Source organism: Vidua chalybeata, chromosome 18 (genome assembly GCF_026979565.1).
Source record: "Vidua chalybeata isolate OUT-0048 chromosome 18, bVidCha1 merged haplotype, whole genome shotgun sequence".
Classification (NCBI taxonomy): Eukaryota; Metazoa; Chordata; class Aves; order Passeriformes; family Viduidae; genus Vidua; species Vidua chalybeata.
The window spans coordinates 4,872,101-4,885,480 of record NC_071547.1 but is presented as its reverse complement, the minus strand read 5'-3'; the positions used below and the strand labels follow the sequence as shown (position 1 = coordinate 4,885,480).

General features: G+C 58.4%; 1 protein-coding gene across 2 annotated transcripts in view; it reads right to left on the bottom strand.

Moving 5' to 3' along the window:
• The window catches only part of SEZ6L (seizure related 6 homolog like), a 35,759-nt gene extending 28,461 nt beyond the window's left edge, over positions 1-7,298 (bottom strand). For both annotated transcript variants that reach the window (XM_053959603.1, XM_053959604.1), the window contains exon 1: positions 7,182-7,298. In XM_053959603.1, coding sequence (XP_053815578.1) covers positions 7,182-7,251 — 70 coding nt within the window. In that variant the 5' untranslated portion in view covers positions 7,252-7,298. The remainder of the gene's footprint in view (positions 1-7,181) is intronic.
• Positions 7,299-13,380: the final 6,082 nt, after the last annotated feature.

Here is a 13,380-nt window from a genome sequence, read left to right as displayed (position 1 = left end):
GGAATAGTCTGAGCTCTCCAAGGATGGCATTGGATGTGTCCAAGAGGACTTTGCCAAGAGCTCCTGCAGTGGGCAGAGATGTGCTGGTGTACTGGGAGCACTGGGAGCTCTGAGGGCTCATGCCAGAATGGTCTGTCAATTTAGGAGCTTGGTATCCCAGCAAATGGAAGTTCAGGACTGTCAGGAAAAGCCTGGGTTTTTTTACTGAAATTGCATTTAAATCAGCATCAGGAGATGCAAGCCCCATTCCTGTGCAGCCCCATCATCATGGAAGAGATGCAGGGTGGCAGAGGGGACATCAGCAGTGATGTCCTCAGTATTGTCCCCCAGCCACCACTCTACCCGAGATGAAGCATCTCATCCACAAAATGTTGCCATGCTCCATTAATCCACCCAAAAACGTCAGATGGAGCTTCTCTCTTGAATTTTAAATATTTCCAGCCGTTCTGACTAGCTCTGAAACTGCCCCGAAATGACCGCTTTCCAGAACATTCCCTCACTCCCCCATGCTGTTCCTGAGCCTGGTCACTCCTGCCTGCTGTGCCCCAGCCCCACATGGCAATGCCAGGTCCCTGCAGCGCTTCCCTTGCCCTTGGGCTGGAGCACATCCCTGAGTGTCCCCTGGAGGCCCTGGGGACCACGTTTGTTGTGGTCCCCCTGCAGAGCCACCCTCCCTGGGCTGCTCCTGGCCCCTCAGCTCCTGACTTTGGCACATCCCACCCCAGTGTGCAAGACAGAGAGACGGGCCGAGATGTGAGAATCCTCCTCGCCGAGCAGATGACGCCGCTCTGGGATCCATCCCACAGTTATCCCTTCTGTCGTGCTCGAGTTTTTGGATGCCTTTGCATTTGGCACCAAATTTCCTTCCTAGACTAAAGCTTTGCACTTGGAATGATGCCTTGGGAGCCGGGCTGAGTGGCCAGGCTGCTCATCCCATCCCTCTGCACCGCCAGCAGCTTGGATTGCACTTCCATGAAGCCTCCTTGCACCTTCCTGCTGCAGCCATCTGTCCTGGGGTGCCAATGCCTTGTCCTCACCCCCATGGAGCAGGCACAGAGCCAGGCCCCTGCCCAGCCTCCTGGGCTCCCTGGGGGTTGAAAATTTACTGCAGTCCATGGGCTCCTGGGGCCAGGAAAAGGGAGAAAGATCTGGACAAATCCGTGCTTGCCCTGTTCGAGGCAGAGCTCCTCGCTGTGCATCAGGAAAGCTCCAGGCTCAGCCAGTGCTCAGGGCTGGTCAGCTGCTGCTCTGGCCTCTTCCCAGAGAAAGGAAAACGAGGAAAAAGGAATAAAAGAGAGATGTCTGAGTCAGGGCTGTGCCCTGGGAGCGAGCCAGCTGCAGCTGCACCAGTGGTGGGAGCTCCAGCAAGCAAAAAGATGGAACAGAGGGGAAATCAGCTCCTCAGTACCCTGGGAACACCATCCCCCCTGACTGGGGACAGCCCTGAGCCACCATGGGACAGAGCACTGCAGCAAAGGGTCCCCATCCCAGGGGGCTGGATCCAGGTGCCCCTGCTTGCTCCCCAGCAGCAGGACCCTGGGCTGGATCCCTGATGTTGAGCTCAGTGTGGCAGTGTCAGTGTGACACTCACTCCCAGCAGCATGCTTCAAAGGGCTCGTTATCTCACATCAGTGGCATCCAACAAGGACACCGGGGCAGGAATGGTGTCTTCTCCACAGTGCCACAGGAACGCTCCCCACCAGACACAGCCTCCACTTTTGCAGCTCCTGGCAGATCCTCCCTGATGTCCCCTGTTTTTTGGGGGGTCCTGGGGCTGTCCCAGGTCACATGCACAGATCGTGGCTGCTCAAGAATCCCCCAACCTCAGGGACCACGGGTGTAGATCCAAGTCAGAGATAACCAACACTTGCACTTGGTTCTGAGCCAATGCCACGGGCTCTGCTGGACACCCACAGCACGTCCCTCTCCAGTATGGAAGATGAGCCTCCCCAGCTTCCAGCTTTGTTTTTCAGTCCCAGACTCCTGTTGGCTCCTCCAGCAATCCAGCTCCATGGTTCTCCTCTGATTCTGGAAATCCTTACGGATGAAATCCGAGACATAACAGAGCTGAGCAGCAGAGGTTCATTTGTTTCCCCTTTTTGTCTTCCCAGCAGCACAGCTGACCCTGTGCATGTGCTGGGTTGACACTGGATGGATGCTGGGTGCCCATCAAAGCTGCTACATCACTCCCACGGGAGACATTCCTCCATGAACTTCCCACCCTGAGTCCTTCCCACAGGCTGCAGTCCTCCATGGACTTCTCCAGTGTGGGTCCTTTCCACAGGGTCAGTCCTTCAGGCATGGGATGCTCCAGCCTGGATCCCTTCCACGGGGTCACGAGTCCTGCCAGCAAATGTGCTCCAGTGTGGGCTCCTTTCTGCATGGACACACAAATCCTGCCAGGATCCTGCTCCAGCACGGACTGCACATGGATCTCTGCTTCCCTGTGGATCCCCATGGGCTGCAGGGGCACAGCTGCCTCACTCTGGGCTGCACCACGGGCACCTGCAGCACCTCCTCCTCCTCCTCCTCCTCCTCCTCCTTCACTGACCTTGGTGTCTGCAGGGCTGCTCCTCTTGCAGATTCTCACTCCTCTCTCTGGCTGCCGTTTCCATTGTGCAGGTATTTTTATCCATGGAGAGAGCAGGATGTGGATAGAGCAGGATGCGGATAGAGCGGGACCGGCCCCGTGGGACAGAGCAAGAACATTCTTAACAACTTGTCAGTTAACAAGCTGTGAAAGGAGACAGACAGCCAGGAGCTGGCAGCCTGTCCCCTGGAATGAAGGACACTCCCTCCCTGAGCACTTCGGCAGGAAGGGCTCCTGCTGCAGAGTCCTTCTCCTTCCCTTCCTCCCGGTTCCTGCAGGCTGAGTTCCCTGCCACTGCGTCGGGGCTGCAGGGAGAGCAGCTGAGGCACCTGCACCAGGCAGATCTGCTCCCTGCATCCCATCAGCCCAGCACCACTCACTTGTGCAGCAGCAGGGAACCTGATCTCGTGAAGCAGGTCCTTTTGGGAAGGGCTCCAGAAAGCCGTGGGACACAGCTCCAAGCAGCAGCTGAAGGGCAGCAGCCTGAGCCAGACTGATGCCAAACCTTCTCTCACGCCACGAACCCTCCTCTCTCTGCCCTTTTCCCCTGATTTGGGGTGTGGCAGGTCCCCTTCCCCACTGCCGGGGGCTGCCACCAGCTGCACCCCGAGGTTTCTGCTGGCAGTGTTGGCTTTGGCCCCACATTCTGCCTGCCAGAAGGGGCCTGTCCAGGTGCTGCCCTTGGTCCCCAGGCTCCAGTGAGGCTCATCCCAGCTCATCCTGCTGAAGCCCTGACAAGGGCTGGGTGCTGTTGGGGTGCCAGTGTCCCCTTGCCCCTCCCGTGACTGGGACCAGAGGAGGGACAGGCACGTCCCCACCTTGCAGAACACCCTGTGCCTGGCAAGTCAAGTGGTTAAAGACACACAACTCTCACCACCACATCCAGCAATTTCATAGCCCTGACAAGAGTGTAAATCCATCCTGATGGACTGGAAAATTGAAAAGCTGGTGCTCATGCCGTGTTTCCTACAGACATCTCCGAGCTCCTGAAAGATGCACTCGGTGGCAGCCCCGGTTCCAGCCGTGTCGCTCACATCATGCTAATTAAAATAGAGCCTGTGTTTTGTAACAGGATTTCCTTGGAGCCTATTTTACTGCTCAGTAACCACTTTCAAATATTTGAAAAATAAAATCGCATCAAGTAAATAACTTTCGGATTGCTCACAGAAGGTTACTCTGGTTTCAGTTTTTTTTCTTGTTTCCAAAGCCCACTGGAAGCAGCTGCACTCATCGCAGCGACAGAGGATGGAAAATACACAGATTTCTGAGGCTGCTTGTAGTCTACATCAAAAGCTGTGTGTTATTTAATCAGACAAAGCCTATTTCATTAAAAAAACAACTGTCTGTACAAAATGGGATAACAAAGCACCCCAGCACTCAGCACTGACCTGGAATGCCCAGGGAACATCCCTGCCCGCTGGCAGGATGGGCCACACTCATGCCAGCCCGTTTTGATGCCCATGTTATCTTTCCAGAAATGCCCTGGCACTCCTCTGCCTCATCCATCACTTATTATCCATTAACTTCTGAATCCAGCACCACCTGACTTCCAAGGGATGGATCACACACTTCCCTTTTTCCATGGTTTGCTATTCCAAGATCTCTGCTGCCGTTCTGGATGCCAAGGGAGCACATTCAGCTGACTCGGCGCAGCCTGGCTCCTCAGCCCTAAATCCTGCTACCAGATTCCTCAGTGAAGGAGAAGTTAAAAATGTACAGAAGGAAATGTCTGTGACACTGTGACATCCACAAAACTGCGCTTGAAATGGCATCTTTGTATATTCATAACGGCAAAAAATACCAGAGAGGCAGAGGGCTGAGAGAGACTAATTTCATATACTCCTGATCCAGGCTCTCCTCATCCTTTCTGCCAAGGAGGAGAGAAGGAAGAGGAGCCATTTGCCATGGCCTTTGATAGCTCTCCATCAGACAATCCCCATTCCTGTTATCTGTGCTGGCAGCCTGGCTCTGTGCTGTTATCTGGTTGCTCGGGGTGCTGCCGCGAGAGCTCACCACGCACTTGTTGCAGCCCTCGCCGAGTTCACGCTCGCTTTTCCTTCCTGCCGGACACACCTGATCCTCTGGAAACAACCCCCGTGGTGCTGTGCTCACACAGAGCCAGCGGCATCTCTGTCCTTGCTATTGGGCTGTGACAGCCACCCCAGGAGTGCCCCGATGCCTCGAAGAAGAGAAGGGAGGGTGCAGACTTTGGGGGTGCAGAGAAGCCCGAAGTTCAGCACCCCCAGCTGCATTTCTGCTCCCGGCACTGCAGCCTCGGGCAGGGTTTGCTGGTCTCATCACAGCCTATATTGGACACCCCAAATATATTTAGAAACCCTGGATCTCCCAGGGGTTCAGCTGTGCCCGTGCCATCCCCACTGCCAGGGGCTGAGCCTGCATGGGCAGCACAGGCAGCTCTGCCCTGTCTGCACTCAGCTGCCCACACCCCCCGTGTTTGCCCACTGCATCATTCCAGGGTACAAATAGATGCCCCTGCTGGTGCCCACGTTCCCGGGATGCCGCTGCTCCAGCACAGGCTGCCCAGAGCCTCCTGGCACAAGTCCCCGTGCAGGGACGTGCCTCTGCTGCCTGCTCTGCGCCGGTGGGTGGGTGTGAGCGGATGCTGAGAGCAGAGGAGAGGCTTTCACACCTCCTCTCTGGTGATCTAGATGGCTTCGCCAGTGCAGAGCACCCAAAGCCACCAGCCAAGCACCCGATGGGTGCAAGTCATGTGAAAATGGTTTTTTCTTGGACGCATGAACAGAAAGAGCAGCAGATGGAGCAGAGCAATCTGTCTCTGCGGGGCCTGATCCTTCTCCTCCCCAGCTGGAGAACAGCAGGATTCGCTGCTCTGGGCCCTTGGCCGTGTCCCCCTCCACACAGATGGACAAGACTCCCCCCAGGCACGGGCAGAGCTGCCACGTCGCCACCAGCTCCAGGCTGCGTAGGCAGGAGTTGGGATTTTACTGCAATAATTCACCAAACCTTGTAAAGGGTCAACAATTTATCAGCTCCCTTTCTCTTGCCAAGGAAAGAGGAGTTCAGCACACTGTGTTCTTCCACCATGAGATTTATGGCAGATTGTGCCAAATCCTGTTCCCGGGAGCTGGACTGCCTGCTGATGCTCCCAGTGGGACTGGGACAGCCCTCCTGCCTCAGCACATGAGGCAGTGAGGGAGCTGAGAGCCCTCACTGGGCCTGTGCTTGCTGGATTTGCTGCCAGCTCCCCCAGGCCCCCGGGGAGCCCGGGATGGTTGCTGCTCTCACACAGAGCACCGGCAGCCCGGACCAGAGCGTTTGTGTAACACACCAGAGGAACGTGCCACTCTGTGTGTCCCCGGGCTGGAACAGGATGCCAGAACTGGCAGGGACTTCGCATCTGATTCCTCCACACGTACGTGCACAGACACAGAACACAAACCCATGCAGGTGAGGGAGAAATGCCACTGTCTACATCCATTGCTGGTTTGCTGCCCAGAAAGGAAGGATTCTGTAATACAGTCCCTGTCTGGAGAGCCAGGTTTCAGACGGAAAAGTCAAAGTCATTTAACGCAATCTGACCACGAGAGCAGGGACTGGAGTGGGCAGACAGCACCGCACAGCACTCCTGACACCAGGAGCTGGTGGTGTTTGCTACAAACACCCTGCCAGCCCCGGAGGGCAGCCTCAGGCCCCGAGCACACCGCAGCACCGGCACACACCGGCCTCTCCCTTCTCCCACCGAACAATCCACGCTGGGAACCCCACCCAGACCCACACCCGAGCCCGGCTGCCTCGTCCTGGCATCCCAGCGGTGCCGAGGGACTGGGCACAGGCACCGCTTCAGTCGCCTCCAAGCCCCACACGAGTTTGTGGTGACTTTGCCAAGTCACCCGCGAGCACATCCCGGAGCCTATTCTTAGGTCTGGCATCGCGGCAGTGGGAGAGGGAGGGGGTCTGCGTGGGGATGGGGGACACGTGGAGAGAACAGAAAGCCCCTGGGTAAACACTCACCCCCCACGGCCAGCCCTGACCGAGACGATGGGGCGGGAACACCAGTGGGGACATGGAAGTGGGGGCTGGAGGGACACCGGGGGCGGGGGACACACGGAGGGCTGGGGACACACGGGGGGCTGGGGACACACGGGGGGCTGGGGACACACGGGGGGCTGGGGACACATGGGGCTGCTCTCCCTGCGGGAGGGAGGCGAAGGGTCCGGCACGGCTCCCGGGAGGCCGCGGCCCCGTTCGCTCTCGGTTGCCGGTGAGGACGCGGCTCCCGGAGCGCTCCCGGGCGGCGGGAGCTGTCCGCCCCGCGGTGCTGAGCTCCGCGTTCCGCCGGGCCCCGCTCCCGCCGCCGCTCCCGGTGCCGCTGCGCTTCCCCGCAGTGCCAGAAGTTTCATCCCGGCCCGGGGAGCAGCAGAAACGGAGGGTCCCCGATCGGGGATGGCACAGCCGGTTCCAGCAGCCCTTCCCGCTCCGATCCCCCCCCTTCCCGGTCCCGGCTGCATTCCCCCGCGCCGGGCGGTGCCCCCTCCCCGGAGCCGGGAGGCGGCGGGCCCCGGGGAGCCCCACAGCCCCGGCCCGCTCCGCCCCGCTCCGCCCCGCTTACCTGGGCGCGGGGCCGCGGGGGTGCCCAGCAGCAGCAGGGCGAACAGGCAGAGCCCGCGGGGCCCCGGCATCCTGCGGCGGGCGCGGCGGAGCCTCCGCGCCGGGGCGAGCTGGGCGAGCCGAGCCGAGCCGATGCGATCCGAGCCGCTCCGCGCCGAGCGGGGCCGGGCGGGGGCGGGCGCTGCCGGCGGAGCGGAGCGGAGCGGCGCGGGGGCGCGGCGGAGGGCGGACCGGAGCGGAGAGCGCGGGGAGCGCGGAGCGGCGCGGAGCGAGCGGCGGGGGAGGGCGCCGGCGGCCGCTCCGGCCCCCGCGCAGCGCCGAGCGCTCCGGCCCCGCCCGCAGCTCCCCCCCGCTCGCCCCGGCCCCACCGATCACTCCGGGTACGGCTCCCGCAGCAGCCCCGGGCACACGGCTGCCCGTGGTTTCCTCCGTCCTCCTCGGCTTCTTCCCGCTCCGGGAGTCCCGGTGCCCCCCCAGCCTGGGCGGTGCTCCCACTGCAGGCCCCCCATCACCCTGTCTCTTGTCCCATCTCACTGCCCCTTGTCACCAAGCCCCCTACAGCATCCAAAGCCCCTCTCAGCATCCCAACTCTGCTCAGCATCCCACCCCCCTACACCCAAGGCCCCCCTCAGCACTCCAAGCCCTTCTCACTCCCTCCTCAAGCCCCGATGTACATGCCTTCCCTCTCCTCTGGCTCCCCCAAAGCAGGCTGTGAATAGGGCACAGGTGCTGTGGGGAGGCTCCCATGTCTCCCTTGGGATCAGGAATGCTCTGGGGCTTCTGGCCCTGCTGCTGGAGCCAGCAAAGCCTGGCTTGGAGGGAGCTGCAGCTGTGACCTGCCTGACCTCAGCGGGGTGGAGGCACTGAGCACACAGAAGCCCACACTTTGTGGGTGCTGCTTAGGGCCCCCTGTAATGTTGGGCTGGCACCGTGGCCATGGGTGAGCACTGGGGTACCCTCAGTCCAGTGGCAAAAGCAGCAGCACACAGGCGGTCCCTGCTCAGGACCTGGCCCCACAGCTCCTCAGCTTCCTTGCCTGCAGGGAAACCGTGGCCTGGATGCCTCCCAGGAACCCCTTGCCCATCCCACCAGCGGGAGCAGTGAGCCCAGGGCTCCCAGCAGGCCCCTTCTGAGCCCATAGAGCACACGGTGTAATTACAGTGACTTTGAGAAGAACAGAGGCTTTGTTCTCCTGAAATCTCAAATCCTGCCCTGAAATGTTTTCTGTGAATCACCTCCCGGTGAGAGCGCCCGGTTCTCCCGGCCGCTCTGCCTGTCAAGTCAAATAGCCAGAGCGATGTCACGAGTGCACAACACCAGTGTCAAACAGCACGAGACACAGCCCAGCCTCTTCCCTAAAGAGCCAGTTTGTTGATGCTGCCATCTGAGAAGTCCCCCGCTACCTTTGCGGGAGCAATTACACTGATCCCGTTACCTCAGCAACAACCATCACACTCTGGTGTCACCGCCGGTGCCACCACGCAGAACACACCGAGGCAAGGAACTGTCCAAACACAGGGACTGATCCTGCTGTGTTTTCCCCGCCGGGCTCTGCTGAGCTCCCTCTTTCCCCGGCACCGCTGAAGCAGAGGCAGCAGCCCGGGGATGCTGGGGAGCGGCCGGCAGGTCATTTGCATTCCTGGTGTCGCTCCCAGCCGCTGCCAGCTGGGAGCAGTTGGGCAGCAGGCTCGAGAAGAACAAAATAAGAAAGAGAGAGAAAGCAGCGAGAGGTGCAGCGTGTTATTTAACGCTGTTACTCTCATACCCAATTGGGACTCACCTGCTCAGAGGTTTAATTTGGTTGAACAAAGATTGTGGCACAGCGAGTGCAGCCTGCACTGCTCCCCCTCTGCTCCAGCCTCGCTTCCCTCCCGACCTGCCGGTGCTAAAGATAAGAGCTGTCTCTCATTTAGCAGTTCTCCTTGAGTGATTTTTATTGTGCTCATCTGCATTGTAGTAAACTCCTAAGATAGCCAGATAATAACAGCAGTGCCATGGAAACAGGCAGGAAAAGAGACCAAACACCGTATTTGTGATGCAGAAATGCCCATGAAGTGGCAAAAGTTGTTAGTGATGGAGAGGGAAGGGTGAGGCTCAAGCTTCAACTGCTCAGCTAGGCTTAGAGGGTGCAGGTGGGCACAGCTCCCATGAGACTGCACCCCATGGGCATCACATCACAGACTCTGGGGCATCACACCTGGGGAAGGGACCTGCTGCTGGGAATTCTGCTCTCTGGAGTCCTCCAACAGCTTTGCTGGGGGCTCAGGTGAGCTGGGAGGCTGGAATGTGTGTAGGGACATGGGCTGGGATGAAGCACAGGATGCACCGTGGGATGCACTCCCCAGAGCTGCTGTGATTGGAATCTTTTCCCTCCCGCAGCCGGCGCTGAGGCCTAATGGGCTGTGAAATCTCATCTCACCCGGAGACACAGCGGGATGTGTGTGGAGGGAGAGCCTCGGTGCTCCCGGGATCTCCGTGCTCCTGCTGCTCCCTGAAACACCAGGGCCCTTCTGCCTGCAGCTGGGACCTGCCACCCTGAAACCCCTGCAGCTGGAGCAGCTCCTGCAGCCCTGGCATGGCTGGGCATGGCTGGGCATGGCTGGGCATGGCACAGCCCAGCTCCACAGCAGGAACAGCGCCGACAGGAGCAGGCAGAACGTGGCCTCTTGAGCTCCTTCAGCAGCGCTCGGGGCCAGAGATGTTTGCGTGGTCAGAAACCTGAGGCATTCCAAGAAATAAGACAAACATCTCCCGAGGCCACTTTATGGGCATTGCTCTAATTAGCACCGTGTTCATCGGCCATTACCTCAGACCTTTGATTAACAGTGGAGAAAATCAATAACTGTTCTAAAAACTCAGATAAGTTTCACAGCTAATTTTAATTTCACATTTTAATCTTGTATTAATGTCAATCTTAATTACCATAATTAAGTCAGATGTGACTTAGCAAGAGCGGCTTGGAGATAAAATGTTAAAGGCAGACGGTGCCTTTCTGGTGCTGCTCACTGCGGTTTGGGAAGGGGCTGATGACAGGGAGCAGAAGGGAGGGACCCACAGGGAGCACAGGACACCCATTTTCCCGTCCTTCCCAATGTCCCCAGCCTTGCCAGCTCCCTGCCTAGAGCTGCTCAGAGTTGCTTTGCCTTTTGGCAAAGAGTAGCTTTTATTTTGAGTGCCCGAGCTCCCAGCCCCTCACACGGCTGCTCCTCAGCACCGGGGAGCACACAGAGGTGACAGCCCCACGGCGCCAGCCGTGCCTGCACTCTCCTTGTCACAGCAGCTGAGATCCACGAGATCCGAGCTGCCTGGAAAATCAATCTCTCATTTATTCTCGCGCCGCTGCCGCAGCCGCCGGTGCTGCCGCGTTTGCTCTGCAGTTGTGCCCATTGATCGCCGCCCACTCGCAGCTCCCCGCGCCCGCGGGGCAGGGGCAGCGCTGCCAGGGGCTCCGACCAGCCTGGGCATTGCCTGTGGAACCCTGGACACATCCACTGGAGCCTGGACACATCCACCTTGTGGGATCCTGCAGCATCTGCCCTGCAGCGGGGCGGGACAGACCTCACAGGCAGCTCCTGTCCCCCCACACTGGCGCAGCCGCAGGTGGGAGATGGGGACAGAGGTGCTTTGGGGACAGAGGTGCTTTGGGGACAGACCCCACCAGGACAGGCCCCACTCCCCTGACTCCGTGTGAGCCATCCCAAACACTCTGGGGATCCTGCTGAGGTTGCAGCTGCTCCGTGGGGCTCCCGTGAGGGCACACAGGGCATGCACGGTGCCAGGCTGCTGCCCCTCCTGCCCTCTGCTCACACCGGGGAGCAGCTTCTTCCCTGCAGCTTCCTTGGGAAGCTTTCACTCCTCCTCCACAGTGCCCGGGGTGGGGGGGGGGGGGTTCAGTGACACAAGGAAGCGGAAAAATAACCTCAGCTTTAGACTTGGAAGCAGAGGTGCCCCGTAGTGCAGCTGAAAGGAGGCTCTGAGGAGCCGTCCCCAGGCTGGGGGCACTGCTGCTGAGTGGCAATATTGTCCCAGGGCAGAAAAGGCCTTTGTCCCTCCGAGATGGCAGAGCCACTCCAGCCTTTGGCTTTGGGAACGGGGCTGATTCCCTGCTTTGCCTTCCAAACACGGCGCTGAATGGGGGGTTTGAGCCGGAGGCCAGGCTGGCATCCAGCCCCTTTGAGCCAGTGCCAGCGGGCACAGCTGGGGGCTGCTCAGGAGGGAAGTCCTTGTTCCTTGTCAACAGAAGAAGACTTTGCACAGCTTGAAAATAGGCTCCCTGTTGCCCACTGGGGTTTGGAGGGGGCTGAGGGAAAAAAAAACACTGAGGGGAAGGCAGGCAGCAGCATCCCTGCGGAACTGGAGGGAAGGGACAGGGTGCTGTGTCCCCAGGGTCACCTCTGCACCCCTCAGTGTCCCTGTGCGGGCCACCCCAGCATGGCTCCACGGCCCCTGTGTCACATCCCAGTGAGCCATCCCCCCACAGAGCAAAAGCTCTCCTTGTGCACCAGGACTGAAGCCTGGGAGCACCTACCTGAGCCCATGGCTCCTTAATTCCCCAGCCAGAAATCAGGACATTGTTTTATGCTCTATGCATAATTCACAGTTCAGAGCTTCATTAACTGAAGCTCCTCGTGGCAATGCCTGGAGAGGCTCCCACCAGCTCCAGGCACCCACAGCCACTCCAGTCCATGGCTGCCAGGCTCCTTCCCAAGGCAATGGTGCTGCTCTGCTTGCTGTATCCATGTCTCACTGCTGCGCTGTGATGTCCCAAAAGTTTTAAAGACTTTTCTGCTGTGATTTTCAGTTCTTTGCTCCAGCAGGATTTGCATCAGTCACGGAGCAGCCAGTGGCTCCATCCTGACCATCCCCACAAATCCTGGAGAAATCTGCCTTCTACAAATCTGCCTTTGAGCTGGAAAATACCTGCTCTGGGGAGGCTTTCCTACCATTCTCTGCATCCATTCCAGAGTCAGTATTCCTGCCAGGACTGCTGGTGTTTACTCATTGCATCCCACATAAATTGCAAGAGAGATTACACTGATACATAAAACAGCATTTGTAAATCCAGGAGTGCACAGAACTGTTGTCCTCTCTTGCAATTCCTCCTTGAGGAATAACAAGAAGTTTTTATGAAGTGAGGCAGAGTGCAGCATGATTTTAGTGCTATCCCACTGCCTCTGGAGAGAGGGATTTCTTTACCTCTGCATTACTCTACACTGGCTGTAATCCATTAATTGTCTTCAGGAAAATGCTCTGGCTTTCCCCCTCACACCAGCATCTCCCCGTGCATTTCAGAGTCCCCTGATGCAGGCAGGAGGGCTCAGCACCAGTGCTCAGCACCCTGAGCCAGGCAGGAATGCCCAGGAAGGCTGGAGGTGTCTGCAGGACAGGATGAGCTGGATGCAGATCTTGGCCCTCAGCACCAACCACAGGTAAATATTTTTCATTTGTCTGGCTCAAATAATTTCCCCATGGGAATCATAAAAGCATTCTGTGAGGAACTGATGCAATCAGCATTCCTCAGTGGTGCTGATGGGGAATAATCCCTGAGTTGTTGGAGACACTGGAGAGAGGGGGTGAGCACCAGTGGGTGGGAGGGGAAGGAACAGGAAATAAGGGAAAAGAAGGAAATCACAGATTACAGTCGGCACCAGTAACCATGGCACTGTGAAAGCCAGGCTTTGTCCAACAGCTGATTGTGATCTTTGAGGGGATGATGCATTGGAGGGAGGGAGGGAGGGAGGGAGGTATCCGATGGCTGCCGTGGGTTGTTGTGATGGATCGGATGTGGCATCAGGCACATTCTCCTGGAATCAGCGTGATGCAGTATCAGCACAGCGCATCCTAAGTGGGAATGAACTGGCTCATTGACAGATCCCGGGAACAGACAGATGAGGAGAATCATCCTCACAAGGAGGAATTACTAATGAGCCCGCTCAGACCTGGCGTTTGCTCTGTCACTGCTTGAGTTCCCACGGCCTGCAGGCAAACACCAAATCCCTGGAGATGCTGCACAAGCCGGGATCAGTGACCGGTTACCGGAGTGAGCTCCTGCAGCCACACTGCGCAGCCCTGATCACAGCACAGAGCCAGTTATTCTGCCAAAGCAGTCCAGCCACTCGCTTCAACTCATTTCTGTGCCATGAAACAGGGCTTGGAGGGTCCCAGGGACTGGAAGGTCCCTCTGCAGTGGCTAAAGCAGA